Source organism: Petaurus breviceps, unplaced genomic scaffold (genome assembly GCF_028583685.1).
Source record: "Petaurus breviceps papuanus isolate PSGF00001 unplaced genomic scaffold, PetGlider_PUasm1.0 90702, whole genome shotgun sequence".
NCBI lineage: Eukaryota > Metazoa > Chordata > Mammalia > Diprotodontia > Petauridae > Petaurus > Petaurus breviceps.
Window position 1 is genome coordinate 1947506 of NW_027187317.1, and position 15182 is coordinate 1962687.

The 15182-nt window shown below is 33.9% G+C and overlaps 1 protein-coding gene across 7 annotated transcripts in view; it reads right to left on the reverse strand.

Moving 5' to 3' along the window:
- The window catches only part of MARK1 (microtubule affinity regulating kinase 1), a 166563-nt gene that overhangs the window by 42494 nt on the left and 108887 nt on the right, over positions 1-15182 (reverse strand). For 5 of the 7 annotated variants that reach the window (XM_069066002.1, XM_069065999.1, XM_069066001.1 and 2 more), the window contains 3 exons: positions 13395-13451; positions 9709-9945; positions 9457-9576 (listed from right to left, as the gene is read on the reverse strand). In XM_069066002.1, coding sequence (XP_068922103.1) covers positions 9457-9576; positions 9709-9945; positions 13395-13451 — 414 coding nt within the window. Of the gene's footprint in view, positions 1-1258; positions 4448-8419; positions 8506-9456; positions 9577-9708; positions 9946-13394; positions 13452-15182 lie in introns of those variants that run through there. The other 2 variants (XR_011163994.1, XM_069066004.1) reach the window with 2 other exon arrangements.

Below are 15182 nucleotides of genomic sequence, written 5' to 3' on the forward strand. Positions count from 1 at the left end.
TGATTCTCTTTTCTTATATCTCCCACTTGATGCATTATGTATAAAAAAAAACAACTTAATTTAGTGGACACAGAAAACAAGAAATTATGGGGAAAGGAATTAGGGTTATTCATTAAACATAGCACAAAGAATGAAACAGAATCAAAGCAGGGTACTAGGAACTAGGTGAGATATGGAAGGAAAGTAGAGAACTGGAGGTAGGAACAGATCAGGGTTATCGGATTCAAGTCAAGAAATAGGACTGGGCTTTGACTTGAGAGAGCAACAAGGAAGTTAACCTGAAAATCTAGAGAGGGTCAAAGTCAGGAATGGAAACTGAGGAAAAAGAGGAAAGTATATGACAGAAACTCTGAATTGTAAAAATATTTAAAGAAAAAAAACCTCTTGAATGTTCTACATTATTTTATGCATATTATAAATCAATACATTACAATATTTTCTTTACTGATTACTCTTAATCAGGTAGTGATAAAAGCATAATTTCTCCTTCCTTCCTAAAGAATGATTTTTAATCATGAACTAGATACTCCAACCTTCTACTAATTAGTTTTTTAAAATTGCTATGCTTCTTAAAACTCTTATGGTTAAGAATATCTACTTAGAGGATGTATTCTGCCCACTTCCTAACAAACTGGACAACTAGATTACAAAAGTAGAGTTCCAAACATGAATTCTACTACCACATAAAATATATAGATCTCTGATTATTCTGTAGTGTTCTCCACCAGTTTGTTCCAAAGGGTTGTAGCGATACACTAAGTAATCATGAGGATCATGAGGATATTTTCACATGATTTTGCAAATAATTTGTATATGTTTACTAATAGTAATATACAGTATAAATTTAAATTTTTTTTGTGTTTTTTTTATTATTATTTTTTAGACAATAATGATTCTATTTGTTATCACTCTGGGCAAATAATTTAATTTCACTGTCTGACTGATTCAATGAAAAGAAAACTCAACTGGTGAGCCCTCCAAATTCCAATTTTGAAAAATCATAATGCTACCAGGTAACAACCAGTGATCAAGGAATATACACTACACAATGGGAGAGACTAGTCCTCAGAAGAAAAGGATTAAAAATGTTCCTGGCAAGAGAAATTAAAGGAAGACTAATCAGATACCTAGTATAAAGGACAGTGCTACTAACTTCCACTCTGCAGGGGCAAAATACCTCTACGGATATGAACTTTTCATCCTGATGCGTTTCTTATCCTTCACCTGTTCCTTCCAATCTCCAGTCATGTTTTTTGTGTTTTTCTTTTTTTTTTTTTAAATCACAAGCAAGAAATAAATACACCAGTGTTTTTCTGAAGAAGAGCTGACTAGGAGACCTGAATGGGAGGTGTGATTACTTTATTATTTTAAGGATCTCTTTTAGGTATAGGTACCCCTTTACTGATGCATCTGTTTACTGATGTATCTATTTACTAATGCATCTATTATACATGTCTCTCTCTCTATTTCTCTGTTTCTCTGTCTCTCTCTCTCTCATGCACACACACAAACACACACCCACCTTTTCAAACTTCATTATATTAAAAGAGGTTTTAGATTTTCAAAAAATAAGGTACTATTATTATAGCCACTTAAGTAAACAGTGCCCTAAGGCAGTAAGTGGAAAAAGGAGCTGACTCAGTCAACTTGTGATTATAAGAAAACAGCTCTGAGGTTGATAAAAAGCTATTATATACTTTCCAACTTTGCCAAAAATGAAGGACTTTTGGTGATGACTGCGTATCCCTCCACCATTAAACATACATATCCTTTATTAGGAGGGAGTAAAGAACCATGAAATGCTGAACTAGATGACCCCATTCAAGAGACTAGCTCTCTAGACTCTCAAAACTAAAATAGTTAATCCTTCAAATATTAAGATTCAGCAATATCTATTTTTGACAAACTTTTTGAAAGAAAAAGAAGGCAACCATTTGAACTCCTTTTAAAAGTCATATGTAATCTAAACAAGCCCTCAAGGCCTTTTAAAATTGTAAGCAAAGTTATTTGCCTTGGTGTTCTCAAAAGCTATGACAGAATGGGACAAACTGTATTAGGTTCTACCACACTGGAAATGCTTTGATTATGGGCCTGTGGAGTGAACGTCTGCTGTCTCAGGACCAGTCTAGGCAGATTTGGAGAAAAGTATCAAAAGGTGGTTGTCAAGGTGACAGCTTTTTTGGCCACAACTCTCCAAGTCCAAACTCTATTCGCCTCCTGGCTCTGCTTCTGACTTTATAGATTCTGACACCACGTGCCTAGAAAAGTGGCTCCTACTATATGACAGGCACTGTGCTAAGCTCTTTGTAAATATAAACAGAGCAAATACTTAGCCAGTTCCCACACACACAATAGTCTGACAAATACTTGCTCCCTTCCCTTCTCATGTGCTATCTTCCTGCATTAGAGTGCAAGTTCCTAGTGGGGCAAGGGCTGTTATTCTTTTTGCTTATATCTGTATCCCTACTGCTTACCACAGTGCCTGGTACAGAGTAAGAACTTAATAAATGCTTATGGCTTTGCCTTTTTGCCTCAAAGGTCACATACCATGTTACGTAAAAGTGTTATATGTACTGGTAAAAGGAACGTCCATACCAATAAATCTGAGAATCTTGAAGCATTATCCTATGTTCTTGCATATCTATTTTCGATCATTATGGCAGAGCATGTACTCAATGGATCTGTGATCTCATCATCAGTTTGGTATTTCTTTTATCAGCACCTATAACCTATCCACACCTTTTCATCATGTGTGGTTTCTTTTTGGTCCACATTTTTCCATAGAGATGCCATAGAGAATCTATGCCACATGGAGGAGGGTTTCCTTTAAGTATTTTATTTTTCATGAGTACTAGTGCGACACTTGGGCTATCTATCTAATGTTACATGTAGGCTTTAATACATAAAATATAATACTGTACATAAACTCCATAGTATTTAGAGTTTAAAGGTATGTTAAAGGTTACTTAATATCACCCTCATTTTACAGGTGAGGAAACCTGAGGCCCAGAGAGTTCTTTGGACAAAGATCACATATCCATTAAGTGAAATGGCAGAGCTAAGATCCTGCAATATCAGACAGAATATATTTAAATGATAAAACAAAAAGCAAAAATATAGGAGAAGAGATTCAGGAGGAGAGACAACAGTGTGGTGAATTTTCCGAAAAGACTCTGTAAAGGAGGAGGGACTTGAGATAAGCCTTAAAAAACCAAGGACTTTTAAGGTATAGGCAGGAATTGTGAGGAAATGGGCTTCAAGGGCAAGAAAAATGGTTTAAAGATGCAAAAATCTTTGAATCCCTACAGGAGGAGACAGGACTTTATCCAATCATTTTAGGTCTTTAAATAGGGGAAATAAACAGCATTTTAGGAGGATTTAATCTGGTGGCAGCATGTACAAATTATTAGAATGAGGACAACAGGAGTAATGAGACCATTGGGGAGACAAATGCAGTTATTTGAGAAGTGAAAGGGAGAGGACTAACCTAGGGCAGTGGAATTAGGAATGGAGAGGAAGGAAGAGCCTGGAATCAAAGATGACTCTAAAATGTCAACCCTGGGTGCTTGATAATCAGATCATTGGGAGAAACAAGGAATCTAAAAGAAAAAGGGTTCATTTGAGGTAAAGGGCTGGATGACAGTGAGTTTTGGTTCAGGACATGTTGAATTTCTCCACTTAGCAATACTTGGATGTTTGTTTAAGTAGGGCTGACTTTTTTTAGAGTCAAAGTAAAAAAGAGATGGTTTGAAAGTGAATGAAAGGTGATATTTACTTTTAAGATTTTAAAGTTTATCTTTGAGTTTAAGCATCTTTGTTCCTAGAGTGGATGGAGTTGTACTTGCAGTTGATAATCTGTCTCCTTGTAGGGCTCGTGTATCATTCCAAAGAAGGGAAGAAAGGAGAGGGCAAGGAGAGAGGTTGTTGGGCAGAAGAGTGAGTGATTTCAAGTTCTCTTTTCTTCTCATCCTGGTCAATGGCAAGTAATTCCTTTCAGTTAACCACTGGCATGCTCTATCCTATACCATGAACAACATATGCTCCACATTACAGAAACATACTCTAGCATAGCAGCTGCCACTTCTAAACAGAATAAAAAGAGTATCTATGCATGTACTTAGGGGATAGAATATTTTCCTTGATTTTCTTTTCAGTCTGAAATAGGGAGATTATAAGGGAGAATACATGTGTAGGCAGGTAGAGTTTTCTTCCTAATTCTGAATCCAGAGATAATACTTGTGAATAAATTAAAGAAAGCAAGAAATAATAAAAGGGATTGAATCGTTGACAAAAAATAGGGAAATACATATCTTTGTTTGGAAATCTCTGCTGTTCTGGCCATCTGGGTTAGCCTTGGAAGCCAGTGGGGAGTTCAGAAAGGTATTGCATGTGCAGAGGGCAGAGGAGGGTCGCTGCTAGAACAAAAGGATTCTCAATGATCCCCAGGCTGGATGGCATAAGGTACAGGAAGAGAGAAGCAAATTATATTATACATGGCTAGGTGACTCCAATAGGAAAACTCACAAAAACATGATTCAAATTTTATAAAAGAAATTATCATAGTATCATTGTCAATAGAATTGAAGTTAAATTATTGACAATATGAAAACAACACTAACACAATGTCAGATATTTATAAGGAATCATTTTAATTATTCCAAGAGAATATAAACATTATATTTAAGTTCTACATTCATAAAAGAGGTAAAAACTTAATGGCTATCAGATAGAAATATTATTTTTAAAACATTTTTAGCTTATATGAAAGCCATATAGGAATCTGGAGAAGTTCTAATGAGTTCTCACTTTGTGCTGGACTTGGAGCCAGAAAGATCTGAGTTAAAATCCTCTCTTAGGCACTAAACTAGTTCATACTAGCTGTAAGAACTGAGCGATACACTTAACCTTTCAGCCCCAGTTTCCTCCTGTGTAAAATGGATATAACAGCATTACCTCATAGTGTTGTTGTGAAGATGAAATGAGAGAATACATTAAAAATCCTTTGTACCAAGCAATAAATATATGCAAGACTAACTGCTATTCTCCAATAGATAAGTGGCCAAAGGATATGAATAAACATTTCTCAAAAGTAGACTAGCAAAGTATTTACAACCACATAAAAGAATGCTCCAAATCACTAATAATAAGAGAAATGCAAATCAAAACAATCCTGAAGCTTTACCACCCACTCTGCAAATAGGCAAAGAAGACAAAAAGTGACAACAGTTAATACTGGGGAGGGCTGTGGAATTATATGCACACTAATATATTGTTGGTGGAACTCTGAAATGCTACAAATATTTTGGTAAGCAATTTGGAATTATATAAATAAAGTGACTACAATATCCACCCTCTGAGCCAGAGACTCCATTAGAGGGCTTATACCCCAAAAAAGCCACCAAAAAAAAGAAGTCCCCATATGCTCCAAAATATTTCCAGCCTACATTTTTGTGATAGCAAAGAACTGGAAACAAAGCAGATGCCCATCAACTGAAGAATGGCCAAACAGATTATGTCAAGACAATGTACTGGAATACTACTGGTGCTGTAAGAAATCATGTATGTGATGAATACAAAGAAGGATGAAAAGATCTATAGAAACTGATGCAAAGTGAAATAAGCAGAGCCAAGAAAACAAGATGCAGTGACTATAACAATGTAAATAGAAAGAATAATGTCACACCAAAAAAAGTGAATGTAATAAAATTATAAAGATCAAAAATGACTTAAATAAAGGGAGATGAGAGGACACCCCCCCAACCCAACCTTTCATAAAGGTGGGAGGTCCACAAGTGTTATACAGTGTATATATTTCAGACTTTCCCCACAATATCAATTAGGCTGATTTTTTTCTCCTCTTAAAAAAATAATATTAGTTATATGGAATGGCATATAAGGAAGGGGGAGAGACTGGGATTTGGGGGATAACTATGATGAGGTACAAAACAGAAGACATCAGTAAAATCTTATTTTAAAAGAAGACAACAACAAAAAATACCCTTTACAAATCTTAAAGCCTATATACATTCAACCTATTATTATAACCTACTGTGACTACCTAAGTATGTTAGATACATTATCCTAGTTTAGAAGCTGCCCCTTCTCCCCAAAAAAACTTTGGGAAGTCATTTAATTTCACTGGCCTCAGCTTCCTTATCTGTAAAAAGAGAGTTAGGTCAAACTAGCTGATTCCCAAGTTTCCTACTAACATTATTTTGACATCAAATTACTTTTCTAATTTACTTTTATTTCACCACATATTAACTTACAATTATTTTCCTCAATTAGAGGAGAGAAGAAAGAGAGTAGGAGAATAAGTAGGGAGAAGAAGTGAAAAAGGCTTTAGACTAGTGACTTAAGAAGTGATATGGACTATTCCTGTTACAGAATATTTTTCCTCCCAAGTCAGACATTTGTAATGTAATTTAGTTTCACATTTGATCTAAAGCACTGTCATTTCTTAGATCATATTCATATTCAAATTTAAATGCCAAAATAGCTTCTAAGGTCAAGGATATTTTTTGTATTACCCAAGTCACATCTCCTGCCTATTAGTGTAATTATCAAAAGTTGACAGTATATATACATCTATATCAATGCGGAAAAAAAATCATTTGATTACTTGTCTAGATATTGAAACAATCTATATGGAGTCAGTAGAACTGAACATTCATTTCATTAATTTTTCTTTCTCTATGCCTCTAAAGGGGAGAAAGGAAGGATAAGGATGATGGTTAATAAAATTATACATGTACACCAAAGAATGCATATATAAAAAAGACAGTTAATAAGTTTAAATAAATTATAAATAAATGATTGGATGGCTATTAGAACTTATATGTATGAGGTAAAAATATTCATCATTAGTTTATTGAAACCATAAAAACAGTTTTTAATTTGAGCAAATTTCACAGAGAAAGAAGAAATTAAGAAAGTTAAATAACAAGGTCATTTCAATTCATAAATCACTGGTTCTTCATTTATGGTTTGCAAAGTATAACAGAATAAGATGAAAGTGAGAAATAGAAAACTTGAGAACTAAAAATACAAGTCCCTGCTACATCAAAGGCAATTTCCTGAGGCTTTGTTTAAAATAATTCTAAATGTTCTCTTTCCCTCTGAAAAGCCATTTCTGGAAACTGTAAAATACGTTTCTAGAAAATGGTAGAAGCAATTACAATAATACTTCTACTGTGGCCTCCTTGACAGATAGTTGTCAGAGATTCAGATTGTATAAGCTAGAATGCTTTTCTACAGATGCCAGTCCCACAGAAGCTTATAATATAAAAACATCTAGTCACCAAGAATGTAACAGCAACAATTTGGCTTTTCAAACTAACTCCGATAGCATATAATGTTTACTTAAAAGTTAAGGGCAGAAGTTATCTTAATTTAACTACTACGAATTTAAATCACTTAAATAAATTTTGTGAACTACACAAAGCAATTTAAATGACACCTATCCCTAAACCATTTTCAGTACATTCTTTTCAATCTGCACATTAGATTATCCCAATGTTATCACCCCATGACAGCAATCACTTGCTAAGTAAAACTCAGAAAAAGGAGATGCCTATGAAGAAATGAGTGGGGATGGGTAGGGAGAACAAGAGGATCATGAGGATCCGAAATTTTTGTCTTGATATAGAATTTTGCAATTAAGTTGAATATTAACAGTCTAAACCCCAAGAGGCAGTGCTGGTAAATAGCCTAATAATCTGGAAGATTTGGATAGAAGTCTGATCTCTGAAAGATAATGTTTGGGGATGGCTAGGTGGCACAGTGAATAGCGCACTGGCCCTGGAATCAGGAGAACCTGAGTTCAAATCCGGCCTCAGACGCTTGACACACTTACTAGCCATGTGACTTTGAGGAAGTCACAATCCCGATTGCCCTCCAAAAAGAAAAAAAAAAAACAAAGAAAGAAAATGTTTGACTTAGGGCAATTCACTTGACTTGTTCATGTTCCAGGTAACTCTCAGTTTATAAAAGTTGCAGAGTACTCACTGATTTCCATCAATGAGGAGTTTCCATACTGGGAACCAATGAAATCACAGGCACAAATCAAAATAAATACATAGGCTAAATATAATAAATTACCTATAATCATGTCGATTAAAAAAAAATTTTTTAAAGCTGGGCTCTGCCAGATACAGGTTTTCAATTTTAAAAGCCATCTTCGCTGTCTATTTCAGGGGGTAAAATACACACACAAAACCATAAAATGGAAGGAATAAATCACATTAAGTAATCTTAGAAAAAAGCTGATCTTACATTGGCCCAAAGACATAGATAGTTTAGTATCATTCCCAACAGAGGTTTATCATTCCTTAATTTCCACCATCTCTTGACTTCCACCAAACATGTTATCCTTTAGTGAAAAATACTTGTGGAAAAAAATTACAAAGCCCAAACTAACCTGAGAGCTCTGTACACAGGGATGGCTCACTATTAGGATGCTTCCTAACCAGCATGGAATCCGTGTCAGAGAGCCCAATTGCTACACTAAAAAAGTACAGTTTAAATGAAGTTAATTATCTGAATTTTCTACCCCTTCTATTAAGGCAGACAAATGAAACAAAAATGTCACTAGAGCACAATACATGCTGGATTGTTGAAATCATTTTAGTACATGCTATAACATTTCTAAAAATAGAGGGCCATAACACTCAAAGAATTATCTTTTCCTAAATGCATAGCAACAGAAGAAAATGATGATGAGGGCATTAGATATTTTCAAGACCAATATTTTTGTCACAAATGGCTTCCAACATGGTTATACAATAGGTTTTATAAAAATAAATAAGCCACATTTAGTAAATGTTTATGGGGTGCATGACACTGTATTAAGTACTCAGATAACACTTCCTACATGTCTCAGTTAAAAACTCCTAAACTTTTCTATACTGGCCCAGAGAATATTTTAACTAAAATTCTCCATCAGCTGTGTCATTTACACTCTCAGAGTTTTTCTGTGACAAAAGCATTTTGTAAACCTTAAAGTGCTATATAATTTTGAGTTAGTATTAATTTTACAAGTATTATCCACACATTAGATTTGAATTTGTAACATTTTAATTCATTAAATAATTATTAAGTACCTTCCATATTCAAGGCACTCTGTTACCTTTTCTAGCTAACTACTTAATTTTTTCACTGAAGATTTTTCACAACTCCGAGAAAAAGGCAATCGTATTCCTATTTTCATGGTGTAAAAGTACAATATCCAGTAACTTGCAGCAGAACAAATAAAAACAAATTTTCCAGAAAGCTCTCACTGGACAAAGAATAAACCCTATAAGTCATGTTTTTTAATAGGATTTCTTCTAGTTCAATGCATTACAAAACTGTCAATTTTCCTAAAAAGTACAGACTTTTGCAATAGTTCTAGAAAAGCTTTTCCATCACTGAAATATTTAGTTATACTCTGAAGTTTGTTTCCATAAAATGACTTACTTCCAAGCTGCCTCTTTTTATTGGATTCAGTACTAATAATTTTTTCAGAAGATTTTCACAGTCTGTAGACATATAGAATGGAATACGATACTTTCCTCGTAAGACTCGCTCCCGTAGTTCCTTTACAGAAAAAAAAAAGTTTTTACATATGGGTGTATGTTTATAGATATATGTTATTTATATGTAGCTAGAGCTGACTACTGAAGCTATGAAACTTTAGAATAAGAACTTGTCCTGAATTTAAATCATTACCTTTAGATTCTGACCATCAAATGGCAATGATCCACTGACTAATGTATACAAAATGACTCCAAGACTCCACACATCTACTTCAGGGCCATCATACTTCTTTCCTTGGAAAAGTTCAGGAGCTGCATAGGGAGGACTTCCACAAAATGTGTCTAATTTGTTTCCAACTGTAAATTCATTACTAAAACCAAAGTCAGCAATTTTAATATTCATATCAGCATCAAGAAGAAGGTTTTCTGCCTAGGAGGAAAATGTTAAAAAAAAAAGAAAATGATTTGCAAAGGGAAGTTTATATAAAAACACATTTTTCCTAATTAAAGCCATGTTTCAGATTATAAAAAAGTTTCCTTTTATTATTCTCATTTACTAAATACCATCTCAATATCTTGGAAGTAGCTTCATCTTCCTATAATTATACAATTTAATTCTAACAAATATCATTTCAAAGGCTTATAAATACAACCTTATCTGATTTTTTTTTTTAAGCAATCGGGGTTAAGTAACTTGCTCAAGGTTACACGGCCAGTTATTTCTGGGTGTGGTGCTGAGTGTCTGAGCCTGGGATTCGATCTCCAGGTCATCCCAACACTGGAGCCAGTGCTCTTACTCGCTGAGCCACCTGGCCACCCCTAAGCAATTGGGGTTAAGTAACTTGCTCAAGGTTACACGGCCAGGTGTTTCTGGGTGGGTGCTAAGTGTCTGAGCCTGGGATTCGATCTCCAGGTCAATCCTGACACTGGAGCCAGTGCTCTTACTCGCTGTGCTACCTGGCCACCTTATCTGATTTTTAAAATATAAAATTAAATTTATAATATAAAAGTATTCTTGTAAATGCAGTTTTCACTCAAACCTGCTCATAACCCTTTCATGTTTATAATAATGATAAGAACACATGACATTTATATAATCATTTATGATTTGCAAAATACTTTATATATATTACCTCACTTGATCTTCGCAACTCTTGACAGTATAAGTACTATAAATTTTATTCACCTTTTATGGCTGAAGAAATTAAGGCTGAAAGAAGTTAAGAGAATTGCCCATGATCACACAGTGAGTAGCAGAGCTGGGACTGATGCCAGATCTATCCAAAGAGCCTATCAAGTATATAGCTATAAGGCTAGACAATTCTCTCAGTCAACAGATGAGGACACTTTGGTATTAATAACAGCTAATATTTATATAGTGCTTACTATGTGCTAGACACTGTGATAAATGCTTTACAATTATCTCATTTCATCCTCACAATAACTCTAGGAACTGGGTGCTATTATTAGCCCTCTTTTACAGATGAGGGAACAGAGGCAAACAGAGGTTGTGACTTGCTCAGGGTCATACAGCTAGTAAGTTTGAGGGTGGATTTTGACTCAGGTCTTCCTGACTCCAGATCTTGCACTCTATTCACTGTGCCACTGAACTGTTTCCCCAAAACAACTAAGCAGACAAACTAATTAAGGAATGAAGTAGATATACCCAGTAAAAAGGCAGAAAAATGTAAATACAAGCCACCCAGTTTGGGTAGTATTCAGTCATCAAAAATATACAGTATTCAACAAAAATAAAGTAACAAGAATTCTACATTAGCCTCTAGTAATAAACATTTCCTTCCCCTATTAAAAAAAAAAGATGATGTTAACTAACTTACTAAACATGACTGGGAAGCTCTCAACATTAGGAACTGACCAAGCAAGAATTGGCTAACTAGTTAAATTATAAATAGCACCTTATTTCCAAAGCTCTGCCAAAGGAAAATAAATGTGATTCAGATTCCAAAAATATTAAAAGGATTTTTTTAAGGGAAGAGGTATTACATTTGTGACGCTGTGTGATAGCGAACTAAAACCCATTTTAATATCTGTAGGAAAATGTATCTTTCTGAGAAAATAAATTCAATTTAAATACACAAATGGATTTATGATCTCATCAGTATGGACATTCCTTCCAACAGTGCCCACCACAGTACATCCATGTCCACTCTATATGATTCTTTTCATGCCTACTCCTACGTTCATTCAGAGGGGTCCATGAAATGTGCTGGAGTCCTTCACTTTCTCCTATCCCTGTAACGGTACCAGTGTGGCACACAAGTTGTTCATTAGTTAAACTTCATTCTTGCCATATGACCAATCTACCTTTAAAAAAAAAAAAACTTCCTTGATGACATTCTTTATTCTAGTAATTTATAGCTCCTTATTTGTTATGGATTTCAGTTTGTGCCACTATGTGACCCACTCTACAATGACCTGCACAGAAACATCTAAGTACTATGATATCATTTCGTTGTTGTTGTTTAGTCATGCCCAACTCTTTCATGACTCCATTTGGGATTTTCTTGACAAAAATACTGGAGTGGTTTTAAATTTCCTTCTTCAGTTCTTTTTACAGTTGAGGAATTGAGGCAAACAGGGTAAAGTGACTTGCCCATGGTCACACATTCAGTAAGCACCCGAAGCCAGATTTAAACTCAAGAAGATGAGTTTTCCTGACTTAAGGCCCACATTCTAGGTGCCCTATTTTGCATATGGGTTGGACTAAATGGCCACTGAGGTTCCTTCCAATTCTGAACTTTTTATTTGTCATTTGTAAATAAGAGGATGAAAGTATGTGACATATCTAAGGTCTTTTCCAGCTCTAAATCTTATGATCTCTAAGGTCAACTTAAAGCATATAGTATCTATCACTATAAACAAATGCATGCTGCTTAGGAATAGTATGTAACATTTTTAGTAGAAGACCCAAAATATCACACATGGAGTCAGAAGACCTAGGTTTGAGTCCTGGTTCTGACAGTTACTAGTTGTATGACAATTTCTCTGAACCTCAGTTTACTTGTCTAATAAAATGCAACAAAGATTACTTGTACTGCCTACCTAGAGAATTAGTGTGAGTAGAATGCTCTACAAATTATAAACTCTAGATCAATGATTCTTACCCCTTTTTGTGTCATAGACCCTTTTGACATTCTGATCAAGTTTATAGGCCCATACTCAGAAAAATGTTTTTTGATGAATAAAATAGAATACACAGGATTACAAAATAAACCAATTTTACTGAAATACAATTATCAAAAAAAAAAATTTTTTTTTTTAAGTTGAAGGGCACCATGTTAGGAACTTCTGTTCTAGATAAATGTGTGTAAAAAGTTACTTTAAAATACTTTTTTAAAAACATGAAAAAAATTAATACTCATTTTTAAAAATTTTGAATTCCAAATTCTCTCTCTCCTTCTTTTCCTGACCTCCCCTTGAGAAGGCAAGTAATCTGATACAGATTATACATGTAAAAATACTTCTTTAAGGTTGGTTGCAAAACTGAGCAGGAGAAAGTTGAGCAATAATGGGAAAAGTTGATATGTGGTTATGTCAGAGACTATCCCCATGATCAGCTATTGTATTGAACATGGAATGTTAAGGGTTACCCCTTGGGGTTGTGCCTTGGCTCACTGGGAATATGGAATCCCCACTTTGGAAAAGCACTGATAGAGCTTGCATTTGAAAACCTACTACTGCCTGAAGCAGCTCATTCTAATATTTGAATTAAAATGACAACATAATTATTTGTCCAATTATCATGAAATAATAATTGTGAAATATTATTGAGCTTCTGGATACTTAGACACAATGAATAATATTAATTTTTTTATGATATCAGTTGTAGTTTATAAAGTCAGAAAACCAACTCCTTACCTTAAGATCACGGTGTACAATACACTTTTGATGACAATATTGTACTGCAGATACAATCTGTAAAACATTTTAATAAAAAAAGTCAAGAATATCATACAAAACCATTTTTCTTCAATTCTTCCCTTTTCCACAATTTAGATGTATCTCAACTGCCAACTATTCAAATTCCAAAATTACATTTAATTTTTTCACTATGGCTTTAACAAATGAAAAATGCTTAAAGTTTTGGTGAGTAGAAATTTCTTCTTTAAAGATGTCAAGCAGACATTCAAAATTCTCTCTATAAAGTATTAATAAATACTTAATTCCTTTGTTGAATTTAAGCACTTTTGTATGGGTTAGCTTATTTCTCTTTTCAGTTTCAAAATTATGTTATCTATGCTCTTGTTCAGATGATAATCTTACACAGATTCCAACAGTGCAATAATCTTTAGTACATTTCCACTCATTTTAAGACAGTAAGCTTTGATTAAAAAGCAAAACTTTATTCCAAAAATTATACAAATATGTTTAAGAAAGAGACAGTTTATTAAAGGTAAATCAACATTATTAAAATGATTTATCAGTGAAGTAATGTTTAGGGCCACTTAAAGCTCATTTGTTAATATACATGAAAAAAATTGCAAAGGAGAACACTAAGGTCTATTTCTAAAATGTTAACAGTGGTAAGCCTAACTGTATAGAAAAGAGAAATTAAATTTAGTCTTAGATCTGTCATTAATTTACTTGAGCCAAGTATTTAACTTGCTCTATACTGTAAAAAACCAGTAACACAGGTTTTAAAATTTTATTTTAAACAACAGTTGCAAAAAATTTTGCATCTATTAAGAGCAAATGCTAAGTAGCAACTCATTACAATTACAAATAAGAATATAGTATGACACATTCTACCATTTTTATTATGTAAAATATAAATACAAAAAGGACTGAGTAGTAATTAAGCAGTGTGAAAATAATGGAAAGAGCACAGGACTTTAGACCTGAGTTTCAAATTATGACTCAGATATTTACTTAGCTGAGTAACTTATTTAACTTAATCATTCAAGGTCTCAGTTTCCTCACCTGTCAAATGAAGGAACTGGTCTTTGGTGGTTCCTTCCAAAACTAACATCATGGGTATTGCTTTGTGTAATGTAATGGAGCTAAGATATATGGGCAGAATTTCTTATTATCAACTACCAACATGACAAATTAAACATCATAAGTTTTTATTGTTATTTAAATGTTCTTATAATGTCAGTTAAACAAGTTACATTATGCAACTGGAAATGTTTATTTACATTATGGTGTTAAGAAGAGCACGTGTTAATACCAATAATGTTTCATACAATTACTCTAATTCCAGTGTGGGGTACAAAAGTCACAAAAAAGCGTAACTACATCTGATTTTTTAGTATTATTAAATGCTACTTGTAAACAAAAACTATTTCTGAGGTGTGGACACTGGAGGCATGAGTCTAAAACTAATTACTAGTTCGTGCAAGCACGTCAAACTTATATGGCAAATTTAAGGAAGAAGCTTTAGTTACTTAATTGAAAGATGTATAGGATGAAGAAATGTAGAAATAAATGCACTTATCAGTCTGTGTCATTCTCAACAATGCTAGAAGCTGATTTTAAGTATTAGTTTCCTTTAGCCATGTGCTATAACACTGTTGCATAATTTTCATTGTACATATGCATACCAGTCACTAAAGTAACTATTCACTGTTGAAACACTGCCAATCAATCAACCAATCAACAAGCATTTATTAAGGTTTTACTCTGTGCAAGGGGAGCTAAGTGCTA